Source organism: Micropterus salmoides, unplaced genomic scaffold, assembly GCF_014851395.1.
Source record: "Micropterus salmoides isolate LMB-PRFRI ecotype aquatic unplaced genomic scaffold, ASM1485139v1 Ms_hic_scaffold_3, whole genome shotgun sequence".
Classification (NCBI taxonomy): domain Eukaryota; kingdom Metazoa; phylum Chordata; class Actinopteri; order Centrarchiformes; family Centrarchidae; genus Micropterus; species Micropterus salmoides.
The window spans coordinates 32,819,096-32,834,017 of record NW_024042261.1 but is presented as its reverse complement, the minus strand read 5'-3'; the positions used below and the strand labels follow the sequence as shown (position 1 = coordinate 32,834,017).

The 14,922-nt window shown below is 39.1% G+C and overlaps 1 protein-coding gene across 4 annotated transcripts in view; it reads left to right on the top strand.

Annotated features, from left to right (window-relative positions):
- Positions 1-14,922, top strand: part of LOC119882672 (rho GTPase-activating protein 42) — a 61,430-nt gene that overhangs the window by 11,535 nt on the left and 34,973 nt on the right. For all 4 annotated transcript variants that reach the window (XM_038692830.1, XM_038692829.1, XM_038692828.1 and 1 more), the window contains exons 2-3: positions 7,114-7,209; positions 10,115-10,176. In XM_038692830.1, coding sequence (XP_038548758.1) covers positions 7,114-7,209; positions 10,115-10,176 — 158 coding nt within the window. The remainder of the gene's footprint in view (positions 1-7,113; positions 7,210-10,114; positions 10,177-14,922) is intronic.

The window sequence follows — 14,922 nt, the reverse complement described above, 5'->3', positions numbered from 1 at the left end:
GAGGTCCATTCCCTCCACTGATAAATAAAATGGAAAGAAAACAATCTACCAGATTGATTAATAAAAAGAATAGGTTTGACAATACATAAACATGTTGATTTGTCTTTCTCTTCCTACAAAGCATAATTTAACACAACAGGCATGCATAGGTGCATGCAGGATGCAGCTGCAGAGAATGAATAGTGAGCTTTTCCACTCAGATAGTGATAATAAAACATATTGTTTTAGATGGCATTAACTGCTTGTCATCCCTTGCTTCTCCAAGGGAGGTGAGAGAGTAATTAGCCAAAGCTTGTGGCTAGTGTAGCATTTTGTTACTGAGGAATATAGAACCAAAGTATTGTCCCACTTCTTGGCTAGCTTCTGCTCCAGCAGCTGTCTAAACCACATCTCCCATGAGCTCTAGGCGCAGAAGTGCTGTCAAAGCCTAACGAGAGCTGTAGCTGTGAGATGTTAATGATAAATGCTAAAATTATTATTATTCCTTTGTTAAAATAAGCTGAATTTACCACCAAGTACAGTATCGGATAACATTCAACTCCTTAGTTATGGTTAGGTCACTGGTGATGAGAATATGACAGGGAGGAATATACCTGTTATACCTACCTGTCCCTGCAGAATATACATCTGCGTTGTTTTCATCTATCTAACTTGATGAAAACAATTGAAGAGATGGAAGATACTGACCCCAGGTTTTTGCTATAAGGTTGATGCAATGCTACAGCTTATTCTTAAGCTCTGAAGAAAAAGATCAGTTATTATCCCTGCAATGCTGCTGGAATAAAAAAAAAAAGCCAGCCTCCATCATTTAACACCAAGTCAACAGTATCCTTAGCCTCTACTAAGTTAGAAAGCAAATAACTGGTATGCACAAAAGTTCAAATCACAAATATGATTTATACCATTATTTATTTATTTATTTTTTTAAACCTGTCCTGCCCAGCAGCCTGGTATAAAGTATGATGACCTGGATATCATATTGTGCCAGACAGATTTTACTTTAACAAGAGTATTAATATACTCCTTTGTCTGTTTTATTATTTATTTAATTATGTATTGATTTGTCACCGGGCCGGACAGGGGGGCAGACACGGGGATGGGGGGGCACAAGCAGACAGCACAGAGAAAGGACAAGACCTGTAAGAGAAGGGGGATGGAAGGTGGGGAAAACAGGTGGGGAAACACCAATTGCAGAAAGCAATGAAACCTGCAATAGAACAGAGAGGGGGGCTTGGGGAGGAGAAAAACAACAACAAACAAACACAAACAATAAAAATAATAGTAATAGTAAAAGACAACCAGCCGAACAGCAGCAATAAACAGCTGACATAGTAAGACAACTAAGAGAAAAATGAAAACAAGAAACAGTCCAGCACACTAAATAAGCAACACAAAACAGCCACGAGAGCTGGAATAATAACAATTAATTGAAATAAGTAACTGAAAGAAAAGCACCAGGAATAATTCTACCAGGGACAACCTAAATTTGTTTGTGTTTATGTGTGAGACTGTGTGTGTCTGTGTGCGTGTGGGTGAATGTGTCTGTATGTGCGTGTACATGTGTGTGCGCATAAGTCTGTCAAAGAATGTAGTTGTTAGTGAGAGTGGGGCACCACGACTGTAACAGGCAGGCAAGAACCCCAGTAGCCAATAGGGGTGGGAGAAAGAAAAAGAATAAATCAATCAAAAAAAACAAAGACTCCCAGATGCACCGCGATGCAAACGCGGAAGACCCCGACCCCAAATGCCAGTTGACAGCGTAATGCCGACGGAACGCAAAAAGCGTAACCCACGGAAGAGCAGCGCCCCCGGACCGACCGCGGCGCATACACAACATAGACCAGTACAAAATCAACTAGCTCAGCTGCATGCCACCACCAACCCACCCACCCGTCAAGGGCCGAGAACTCCAGGCACAAACCCAGAACAAACTGGAGCACAGCCCTGCTCCGCAGTCACACTGCACATCCCGAAAAATAACTATATACCTCAGCATCCAGAGGGATCCAACAACTGGCCGACAGAGAAATGGGGAAGCTTGGATCCGAGGCCAACGATGCAAAACAGGGAGGCAAACTGGTCCTTCCAAGCCAACGAGGAAATGCCTCCCCCGGACTCCAAACTAACGAGCACAAACTAAACGCCCAGCAGCCATTCAGAGACGCAGGGAAAAAGCACAATGCGTTAAGATGCATCGACACTCGCCCCACAATCCCACCGCAGCCCTCCAAACCGCAAGCAGATCAACCCGCGCAGAGACCCTCACCCCCAGAAGCCAGGGCACCCTGCGACCCCCCAAAGCGCAAAGGACCCCAGACCACATGTCCTGGGGGAAGCTGTAACCCGCCCCAAGGAAGAACAGCAGAAAGCCGTGCCGGGAAGCTCCCTGCCGCCAGGGAGCAATAACGCGGGAGAACCAGGCCAACGGTCCCCCAGCCCAGCCAGAGGCATCCCTCCCTACAGTGCAGGCAGTGCCAGCAGCCCCCGAGGCCGATCTCATCCCTGGACAGGGGCCCAGCCCCCCCCAGTCAAGCACCCCCAAGGAGGAGCACCAAAACCTACCCCGACAACGCCGGCCATGCGCCCCAGAGACTCCCGATTGCCCCCACTGTGAGAGAGCTGGCAGGGGGAAGCAGCGGGAGCCTCACCCGTGCCGAAGACCTGACCTTAACAAAAGGACACAAGATGATAATTTACTGATAATTATTTCCTCAATTACTGTAAATGTGTAAAGAGTATTTAAATCAGGAACTTTCTGTTACATATGAACTCTTGGTATTAAACATTGTACTACAGACACATTGTAAGTAGCCAGGCTATACTAGATGCTGTTACTTATTAATACAAAGAAAGCAAAGATCAGATGATCCTGTTGATTTTGTTACAGTTTTTAAGGTGTACTTATTTCCTTGTCTTGTGGTGGCTACAGTGAATCATGCATTCAGTTGATGGCAGCACTTGTTTGTTTTTTGAGGTTGGGGGCCTGTGTGAATGTCATAGCTAAAGGATCTTCCATTATTGATGGTCCTGTGTGCACATCCAGACAACTGCAGCTAGGTATTGATCTCATATCAGCAGTTTTAGAGTAAAAGCAGGAATGATAGCAATATAACAGTGGCACAATACATCATCTGGAAAGGTTCCAGTCAGTGGCATTTAGGGCATCCTCAGCAACATTTACAAGTGGTCAGACATACGCACTGAAGATAGTCTAGATGTCTTTAAGAGCCTTTCAATCTGTGAAATGAGTGAAAGGCTTGTTCCTACCGCTAACTAAAATACATTGAGATACAACACATAACAGCAAGCATTGTTATAAAGAAATAGAGACTCACTGACAATATCACATGACTCTTTTTTTATCTGGCTTTCCAAGCAATTTATGTTCCTGTGGAGATGAGAGCATTGATTGTTGTGGGCTTTTAAGGTTGGTTTGTACTTTGCGATCCCTGTTAAATAAACTATTGCTATCACACTAGGAGCTGTATAGGTTTCAACACATTATCAATTATGGACTATAAAACATTACCTCAAAGATACCACTTCTAGCAAACAGTGGAAATTAGGTAAGTAGTTTATAACTTCCTGACAGCTTTCACCTTTCAGGCATTATTATGACTTGAACAAATCGCCCTTTGGGTGCTGCAACCTTTCTCCCCTGAAACCTGAGACTTTTGCCCCTGTACCCCAGCCCTGTCCATTGCTTTCACCCTCAGCCTCCCGGGGATCCTTCTTGACCCTCTGGCCACACTACTTAAAAATATCACATGCAAAGGGTAGACCTCCAAGCAGTTTTGCATGGCACATATCCGTAAAAGCTGTGTGCTTTTACTCATACTCATATAACTCTCATATTATAGTGAAGTAATAATAATATTGTATATTTGGTGGTACACACAAACCGCTCTCCAATTATAGTAGTAGGATAGTTGATAAAATTAATCAATTAAATATCAGTTATATTTTTTTTTAAATGTGTTTGTTGGTTTCATACAACCAATAACATTACGGCATATTGACAGAATATCTCACTTTATGCTTTTCAATCATGTTTTCACTGTAGTAAATAAGTTTATATATGATATTTTTCTTAAGGAGCTAAAGCATAGCTTCTGGAATGTATATTACTACAATATGAAGCACATACAGTATGACAAGCATAATGTTACTGTACATATCCATACATATGTGCAGTTACAAGCTGAAAAACAAACCGTGGAGTTACTGCAGTTTTGATTCAGATTTGCAATGTAGAATTTTTGCAACCTCAACCTCTATTTTTGAATTGCAGTAATTAATGAGTTTTCTATCATATAAACACAGACGTTTAAGTGTCTCCAGTGTGTACTGTATATTACTTTGTGCATTGTCTTACTTTCCAGACAAGAGTCGGTTCACAGTTCTTTGAATTAAAGACATGACTGCTGGTGAGAGAAGAAAGAAAGAGAGAAGCAATTAGTGAGTCATTGTCAACAATGGATATGAGAAAAATGTGTACATTTCAAACTGTGTGGGCTTACAACCAAAATGTCAGAGTATTTTAGAATCTCCATCTTGTTTTGCTTTTAATAATAAATTCAGCTGAATTATGGAATTTTAAAAGCCTCCATTATGCACTAATGCTTCATCCCACTCTTTAAAGTACTTGTAAACATAGGTTACTTTCACCTCAGCAAGAATATACTCACAGTGCTAACACAGCAGACCCACACACTAACCTTTATGTAACTGAGGTATGAAACAAATTGAAATCAGTTGCATAATAAAAGATAAAATAAAACTGATTCATACACTCTGTACGCTATTTGCAGGTCAGCACTACAGTTACTTTGCCCCTTGCACTAAAAAGCAGCTTAATTTCTTTGACTTTCTTGTGAATCTGACCTCACCACGTAAGCCTGATTTCTAGTGTGCAGATCATTGGATACATATACTGTATCTTTTTATTGGTCTATGTTTTCATGCATTTATCAGTCATATTAAAAATACAATCCAGATTTTGTTTTACTCTCTAATTGAGTAGTGTTTGTTTTTGTCTTGTCTTGTACAGTTGTTGTTAGAACTTATTTCCCCATCATAACTCAAAATAAATGGTGTTATACGAATGTGTTCAATAATTAAAAAAGGGAATCAGCTTGTTCTGCCACCAAATCAGAGATTTTTGTTAGGCTTATACATGCTGTTATTTCATAGAGGAAAAATTTCTTAAACCCTACAAATCAGTTGTTAAGCATTATGCCTTTTTATGTTGTCTAATTGGGGACTTTAAGCTTTTGATATTCCACATAAACTCTTCAAAACTGTTCACACTGAGACAACTCAACAATATAAAAAATCTAAGCACATTAATTAACTAAACACTGAATGCCAACATAACATTAGACACATTTTTTGCTACAATAACAAAGGTTTCTGAGAGAAAAGGTAAATAACTGGTACAGATACAGGTCATAGTGAGGTATATGACATTCATGGGCCAATTTTGTTGTTTCTTTATTCTGTAATTATAGAGAATAAAATGGGATGTTTTTACGTTGGGATAGCAGGGTTCAGTTTTTCCCATAGACAACATTAAGTGAGCACCTCTAATTCTTGAATGGACATGTAACACTCTGGTTGACTCATCACTATAAACAATGAGAAATTGCTCTTGGCCAATTCTGGCTCAGTGCTGATAAGCCAAAGGTACAAGACTGCATATATCAAAATATAATGAGAGAAGTTAAGCTCCCAAGGATCTAAAATCAGGATGAAGGTAGATGTTGAGCTTTGTAGAACTTGTTAAATACATTCAACAGCTTGAATTAATTCTCTTTCTGATTTTGGATGATAATTGGACAATTCACCAGCTATGGTGCAGTGATTTGTTCCTACATTGCCATATTGAAGCTTTGTGAAAATGCTTGGATTGATTTGCACCTTTAGCTGGCTTCTTTTTCTCTACAGCAATGATTGCTAACGCTCCTGGGTACTGTAGCATTTAGAGGCAAATAACATACCTAATGGATGGACCAAAAACCCCCAACATAATTTCTCTTGAGTTGAAGTTGAAATGTAACATATGGCTATAACAAATTCCTGTGGTTGGCTATGGTTAAAGTATCTAGTGTTAATTAAAAGCATTAAAAGTTAATTGCCAAATGCAAATTTACAATCACAAAAATACCTCTGAGACTATAGAGATAGAAATTTTTCCACTGACATCGCCAGTGAATGTTTAAATAAAAGTCAGGACCCACTTTTTCTCAGCTGGAATACAAAAAGTCTAAAGCCTGTTCTCTGGAGTCTGTCAAATGTCATTCTGAAAAAACGAAGACGGCATTTTATCATAACTGAACTCCTGGAATGCAATAAACATCACACATTTATATCTAGCAGTGTGAGAGTATCCAAAGGTGGAATTTGTCTAGGGTTTTTGCTTTCTATGTGTACTATGTCACACAAAAGTTAGGCAACTCAGATTGGCTTAATTTTTCTGGACGGATCCTGGTATTATGATCAATGGACAGTGATAAAGTTAATATAGCAAATATTGCAGTCACTCACAGAGCTGCTATTGTATGAATGTCAGTGGGCATGGAATCGGATAGTCAACGTAAAAGTGCATTATTTTGCTCTTCTGCTCCCAGAAGTTGTCAAGCAATGGTCTTCTTAAGTTCCACTGTTTTATTGCTTTATTTGACTATAACAAATTGCAAACTTAACACTAGTACCACAGGGGTTATGTGTATAAGTATACTAAAAGTACCACTTCATCCACATAGGGAGAAAGTACACAGCATGTACACGGATCAAGATGATGTAATAATTTCTTGTGATTTAAAACTGAGCTTGTATTTTCTACTTTTTCTTTCTAATTACACTGCTGCCAACTGTCAATAATAAAAGGGATGTTATGTAATGCAAAGGGTACCTCCACATGCTGGTATTATCATATTACGTCTTAGTCATTAGTTAACTCATGCATCAGTCTGTTGTTACTTATAAGTAATTTGTGGATGGCAAGGAGATTACATTGCAGTGGACTGTACTATATTCTACAGAATGTTGAATTTTATCCATTTGTCTTCAATGTCTGATTCATTTGTGCAATGTTTTGTTCTGATTTTCCAGATCTTTCTGCTGCCGTCCAGAAGTTCTCCCAGTCCCTGCAGGAGTTCCAGTTTGAGTGCATAGGTGATGCAGAGACAGATGACGAGGTGAACATTGGTACGTTCAGTTTGGCCAATTCCAGGAGGGCAGATCTCTCTCTTTGCAGTCTTTCATTTTCTTTCCTCTCTGCTCTACTCATCCCAACAAGTCAGATTGTCACCTCATTTAGGACCTTTTCTGAAATATCCGCAAGGATTCTCTCGGGAGATACTAGAACACAATTGTCTGCAGTACTTGCATGTATCATAAGAGCCAATGTCCTCTGAATAAGGACTGAGTCCTCCAAATAAGATATTATTGTATTTGAGCGATTTTACATAAGTGAAAATAGTTAAAGTTAATAGGTAAAAGCTTTGTCAGAGTCACTAGGAACTGCTTTCAGACAAAATTAAGCATACCCTGCAAATTCTTGGAATAGGATTTGGCTTTGAGTGTAGATCTTAAAGTTGTCTGTGATGCATGTATAATTAATGTTATTGATTTGCTTATGATGCTTCCCCTGTATCTTCTCAAGCCTATAAGAAATCAAAAGGACTAATTGTGATCAGTGTCAGAGATTAATGGAGGTGCAAACCTCCTAGCCTCCAACAGGAATACAAAAGCAGCTGTGCAGTGGGCTTCTCTGGCTCTAATGGGCAGGGCTCTCATTCTGGCCTCTTCCTCTTCTTTTTTTTTTGCACTGCTCATTATCCCCAGCTTGAGTCCTTCGCTCCGTGGAGCTGGAGACTGCTGAATTACTGTCCATCTGTGAGGGCTAGACTGGATATCGACCTCCTCTACATGAGGCTGTAATGTTCATCTGAATGCGTAATGAATACTCATTCTTCCCTTTTTTCTCACAAAACTGCAGCCACTGTATGATAGGCAGGGGTGCAGGAGACCAATTATGCTTATTTGAAAAATCCACACCCAAATCCAAGCCTCATTAGAATCAAGCACGCTTTAATTTGAGGCAATGCACCCATTCCCTGGCCTTCAATCAAGAGAGGTGTTTATTTCGAACAATGGATATTTTAGCTGCCCACCTGTTATGTAGTTGGACCTGCTCAGTATTTACATTACAAAGCACTGGCACAATAGAGGCCAGTGTTATGACTGTGCCTGAGCTATGGGCATTTTTTGGAAGCATTTTATTGACTGTGAAATACAGACAATGGCAAATACACTTAACATAAAATAATGGAATTGAAAATATTAAACACAATGTAATACTCTGCAAGATTTTTAATTCCTTGCATCCACAACACATAATTTCTAGCCCCATAATTGTGCTAACTGTGGGGTTTTTTTGTGGGTAAGCATTGAGTTTAAGTGTTCGATATCTTCTTAAAGAAAAGTTATTTCCTTGTACTCTAAGCTACATTGCTGTGTTCACTCACCATCACGGACAGAAAATGCCATGATTACTATTTGAGGGAAAAAATGAAACAACCTGTTGAAATCAATCTAGTCATCAATGAAACTGAGCTTTCTGACTGACATAGCTAGACCCTTGCATGAATGCCAGCCATGATCTTGATGCAGTATTGGTATAGTTCACTTTGATGCTCCCAACTTCCCCACATAACATCGGGATCCTGTATCTGCCACCAGACGGGTTGACCTGACCTTTTATTGATTTCACTCTGTGACTTCCTGCAGTGACATTCACATTCCATGCGAGTTATCTAGGAATCAATGGGGCCAAAAGATTGATGTGGCTATAGAAATTTAAATTTTTAGAAAAGTTACATGCACTTCTCTCAGAAGGTCAATCCTTAAGTCTCCGAGAGCTGTTCAGAGCCATCTGGAGTAGAACAAGTCAGATGAGGTCTAGATCTAAAAAGTTAAATATCAAGCAGGAAGGCAACATTTAAATCCATAAAACTGATCCGAAATATAAATCTTATAGTGTGCACAAAATATTTACATGTACAGTAAATGTCTTTCTTTATTTTTGAAGAAAATCTTCCTTATTCATCCAGTTAATTTTTTTTAAATTCAGTGATTCATCAGGGCTATTGCCTTTCCTCCATTTACCAGTGAATTATATGCATGCTGTAACCTTACTTTGACTCCCATTTTCTTTCTTTGGAGTCTAATCTTGTCCCATCAACGGCTCCAGCTGTGCCCTTTACCCCCTGAGAGGTTTCTGCTGTTGATAAAGGAGCAAGTGCCGTTAATAGGAGGCCAACCTGCCTGCAGGTCCACTGGCACAAAATCATTGCTCCTTGGTCTTTAAAAGCTTTGGTGTGTAAATGGACCAAAGTGTCTAAGATGATGCATGGGTCCCCATGCCAGGCCGTGGTGGCTGATAATGATGTTACTGTGTTGGCAAGCAGAGCAGCTCGACCGCTGCTAAATGGCTGGACACGGGGTGACACAGGGGCTGACCAACAGAGGCCACACTGTATCTGGCCCTCTATTTAATGATGCTGTGAAGCTATCAAGGCACAAATCTCTGGCAGATAAGATTCAATGAACTGTATGCTGTATTCATCTGGCCCTGCAGAATGTAATGTAAGCTACTGAAGGTATAGCCCAGATGGCGTGAACATATCTCTACCATATCAGTCTCTCCTACATTGTGACAGTATATTGGAAAGCCTAGCAGGGGAAGAAAATAAAGGGTAGCGATCAGTGGTTTCCATTCAATTGAAGTATTGTTTTTTACTGCTAGTCTTGGTTTTAAATTGGACAGCTGCATGATTTTATTAGGTTCTAAAATGTGCTACACTGAATACTCTCAAGCTGCAGTGCAAATAAACATTTTAGCACCATGCTACAGTGCTTGTGGGGTGCCAGGAACATCTGACGTTTAACGACTGAGCCACTGTGTTAAAGTAACAACACAGTGGATCACTGTCTACTTGCTCATTGGTGAACGTACTGTGCATGATGTATCATATACTCATTTATTGACCACATACAGTATTTCTTTTCAATATGGTGTTGTAGAAGTTATCTTTTTTTTGTATTTCAGCCCAGTCATTCAAAGAGTTCTCTCAGCTGCTGAGCACTGTTGAAGAAGAAAGAAGGCGCTTGGTAAGAATGTGAATTTGATGTCTTGATTTTCTTTTTATAGATGATTTTGTAAATGTATAAAACAAAAGAGAGCAAAACCATATGCATGCCTGGCTTTACCATTCTGTGGGAATAGCCATAATAACATAACAGAAATGTGTTTGTGCCGTCGTATTTGTTTTAATTTGGACTGGTATGGAGTATCGACAATGCGAAAAACTATGGAATCTGCAGGTTTCTAGCCTCCAATTTTCCTTCTAAACCAAACAGAGTTGTTGAAAAATCTGTAGATTCTGGGGTTGTGTGACCAGTATGAAGATATTATGGTATCCCAGGGTATTAAGAAACCTAGATGTTATGACTTTCAATACCATCAAAAATAAAGATGCTCCTCTGTCTATTAAAGTGATACAGAGATGCTATACTGAGTTGATGTATTGCAGTGTAAAGTATGCGGGCGATGCCGCATGAAACTGCCTGATCATCTTCAACGCAACAACACAATAACCCCCTTCACTTTTTCCACACTTGGTAAACAACATACATACACAGGACCACTGGCTGCAGCTTTTATTTGCTTATTATTTGCTTGTTTTGATGGTACTGAAAGTCATGCTGTTGGGATTTCTTAATACCCTGGTATACCATAATACCTTGATACTGCCCAAGTCTAGTAGGAACTGAAAGAGAAAAACAGGTTCAGAATATACACAGTACATGGAACATGGAATGCCTTATTGATATACTACATTGTGATAAGTTTTGTTTATATTTTCTTGTGTGCTTATTTCAGTGTAATATGTCTACCTCCACGTGTATAGTCAAGACCTTAAAACTGTTTTGAAAAATATATATATGTTTTTTTTTTTTTTTTACTTCTTTGGACTTTTTGGCTTACTAGCTGTATAGTTAACTGCACAACTCTCTTAGCTTTATCACTGTGTTGCTCTGGGCCTGCACTTAGCATTTGTTTTGTGAAAGTAGTAGAGGGTGGTACTAAGAGTTGCCTCAAGGCAGGAATTACCTTAGTCCACATACTTCAGCTGTGTCTGATTTACCAAGTCTGATATGCAAATGAGATCAGCTGCAGCCACCTGAGATATTTTCATTAAAAGTCCTGTGTTTGGTACCAAAAGTATTTAATTAAAATACTACATGCAGCACTGGTGGGATTTTTAGGACAAGCACTCTGAAGTTTAAGGTAATTCTAAGAATATGAGAATAATGTGATTAACCATCTCACACAATGCATCATTTTTGTCATCATTCAATTGGATGCACAGATGTTTACTTTACCTCTGCTTGAGTATGCGTTGTATTGACTAAGTGTTACTGTAGTAGCTGCTAAAACACAGACTCGTCATATAGATGGTAAGGCTCTAATTTATGTGACTCAATGTGAGCATTTTCCTCCTGACATTCAAAGTGCAGCTAAATTTAATGATGGAAATAGTTGCCCTTTGAAGATGTGGGTCACCTCTGTGCAGACCACGTAGCTTTATGGAATATTGCGTCATCCTAATCAATTGGACAAGCATAAAGTCACCATTCCTATAAATTCATATCGCCTGTAGAGTGTGTTTCTCTTTCCAAAGCGCTGATCCTTTCAAATTATTTCATTCCTGTAGATGATTCATGGCCTGTAGCACCCGTGTCAGTCTTTAATATCTGGATAATTTTGCAATGGTGCACAGCTTGAAAATATTTTCTACAGGATGGTATTGCCATTGGCTTTTAATCCAATTAATAATTTTATAATGACTTAATCCATTTTTGTGATTCCAAAAATATTAATGCAGTGCTTTGTCTTAAGCATTTAAAAATGCTTACAACCATGATTAGTACGAATTGCCTATCTGTGTGCATATAGCTTCATTTGCAACAAACTTTAGTCGATCATGGTCTTTGCTTCATTTCATGCTGCAGGATATGCACAAACAGTGCAAGTTACCTTGTGGATAATAAGTACTCTCCAGTATACTGGTCTCTGATGGAGCTAGAGGTGTGTGAAAGGATTTTTTGAAAGTAGTTACAGCCACAGTATTTAGCAATATTATGATAAGCAAATATGTTTTAGATGCATTGAGCATACAATGATACAGCTGAGACTTAGATTTGAAGATGTGAGGCTGTTGTCTTGCTGTCAAACAGTCGGTGCATGTTGTGGAAGCTCCACTCTTCCACTGAAGATTTGTTTGAAAATATAAATATAAATAAATAAATATTTGTAATTGAAGAGAGATATAACTGAACATTTATGTTTGATTCACAAAGGTTTTCATTAACAAGGTATGTGTTAAGTCACTGTTATAGTGTGGTATAGTACAGAGTAGCAAAGGAACATACATTTGTTTTAGAATGTTGTGGATTACAACACGTTATCAGACTATCCTGGATGCAAAAACAGGATGTGACATACTCGCCAACAAACTCAGTGTGATGCAGGGTTGGTTGACTCTCTCTGTCCCTGGTGCCTCAAACTAGGCCCTGGCCTATGGTTGTGACTCTGTCTTTTTGGTGTAGCGGTGATCATTTGATGGCTGTCGAGGATGATCAGGGCAGATTTGGGCACACCAAGTTACATGGTATTTAAAACAGCCTTTGCTTTTTGAGTGCATGTCCGAAAGCAGAATGCATACACTTCATATTTTAGGGTCAGAAATTTGGATGGCACCAAGAGGGAACGCCCTTTTATGTATTTATGGTATTTGTATCCACAAATAATAATACAAAAAAATGTTTGTAGGTTTATTTTTTTTTATCTAATTTCAAATGGTACAAAGTTACAAAAACAAATAAAGATGACAACAAAGACATGGCTGAACTGGATAACAGAAATTAAATGACACCACACCGCTGAGTAGGAGGAAAACTGTACAACAACAAAATGTACAGTTACAAAGTATTGGTAGTAAACTAAAGTCAAAGCTGATATGACTAGTCACAGGGGCTATTTGGTGTATTATTTCTTTCAGCTGTGATGTATTTAATAAGTATAACCTATTAATAGCAGATGCACCCTCACTCATATACTGTATCCCTCTCTACTTGCTTGAAAGGCCTCCTCTTTGCATCATCTCTTTTCTCTTCACCTAGCAGTCATCTGTCTCATCAGATCACAGGAATATGCAAGAAACATGGCTCTGATCCCTGCACTTTGAGCGGTTGCTTGATTGTAATGTTAATGCAAAAAAATAAAGCTTTTTCTCCACTTGCTCGTATTTCAAATCTCTTGGGATACAAGTGCCGGCAATGTAACTAATGTCATATGTAAACGTAGTATTTTTAAAATCCCCGTGATGTGAAAAACACACTTTTGATATAGTTTTCCAAGAACATTATACTGAGGTTGTGCTTACTTTGAAGTGAATCTAACCTTTCTTTCCTTTGCTGCTCCTATAAATGAACTGAACTGCTAATGACTCACCTCACTTGGGGGTGTAAAACTGTGATTGACAATGCTTAATAATTAAGTAAGTAGCTTTATTTATATAGCACCTTTCAAGAGCAGACACAAAGTGCCTCACAAAAGAAATAAGGCAACCAATGTGCATAAAGACATAAAACACCATGAAATAGAAAAATGACACAAAGGCAAGTCTAGTATGCCACAGTTGGTACTTTGCTCATTTTCAAGCTTGTTTATAGAAACAGGCTGTGTATACCAAGTTCAGTGAGTATTAGGCAGATTGCCACGGCCATGACTTACACCATCATATTTCTATCTCTCAATTTGCAAAACTTTCTCTTTTGCAACAGTACCACTTTGGCATAAATTAAGCTCTATCATAAATAATTAAAAATGCTCTTTTATGTCGTCTAGGGCAATCAATCAAGATGAACATTAGACAGAGTTTGGAAATTGGACAAACCTTTATCATTTCATAGATTCACCCTGGAAAAACAAAGAAGAAATATTTTTCCTGAATATATCCAGCTATAGCTAAGGTAGCTAACTAAAAAAGCTTACCTTTTTGTTCAATACTCTTCTTTCCATTATATATGTCTGTTTCCCAGGCCTGCTACTACTCTTTTGGAATTTCTCACCCCATGTGTGAAATTTACCTTAATGGTAATAGGCAATAGGTAATACGTGCCCCACCGCGGCTCGGGGGGACCGTGGAGAATAAATGAAAGGGGCTTGCGATTATGGAGATCTGAAATCAACGTATGTCTATGGGAGTATTATTTGAGTTCCAATTAATGGCGCCACCTAGGGCCGATTGATGCCAAATTTTACACAGCCCCTCGGGAGCACGTGGCAGATAAGGTCCCCGAGTTTGCTGTAGATCAGCCATTGAAAACGTAAGACCTGACATGACATCCTGTTTTAGCGTTTGCGCAAACATTTGTTAGCTTATAATTCGACTGTTTTTTGGCGGATCAAAATTCCCTCTACAAACTTTTATCGGCTCGGTTCAGAGATGGTCCATGCCAAGTTTCGTGCTGATTGGATTGCGGCTTCGGAGGAGTTAATTAAAATAGGTTTTTCAGTTTTTGCGATTTATTGAAGTGAAAACGTCATCGCACACGTAGACATAAGGTTTATGAATGTGCGATGTAGTGGCGTGTAGTTATGAGGATAAATGTCCTTTAGTTCAAAATCCCATTGAAATGAATGGGATTCTCCGACCGTATTTGAGCTTGGATTATAGCGCCACCTTCAGGCTAAATTGCACCAAATTTTTCAATTGTCATCAGGGCCCCATGTGGAACAATTGGCCCAAATTTGGTATCAATTGGACTTGTGGTTATGGAGATAAAAAA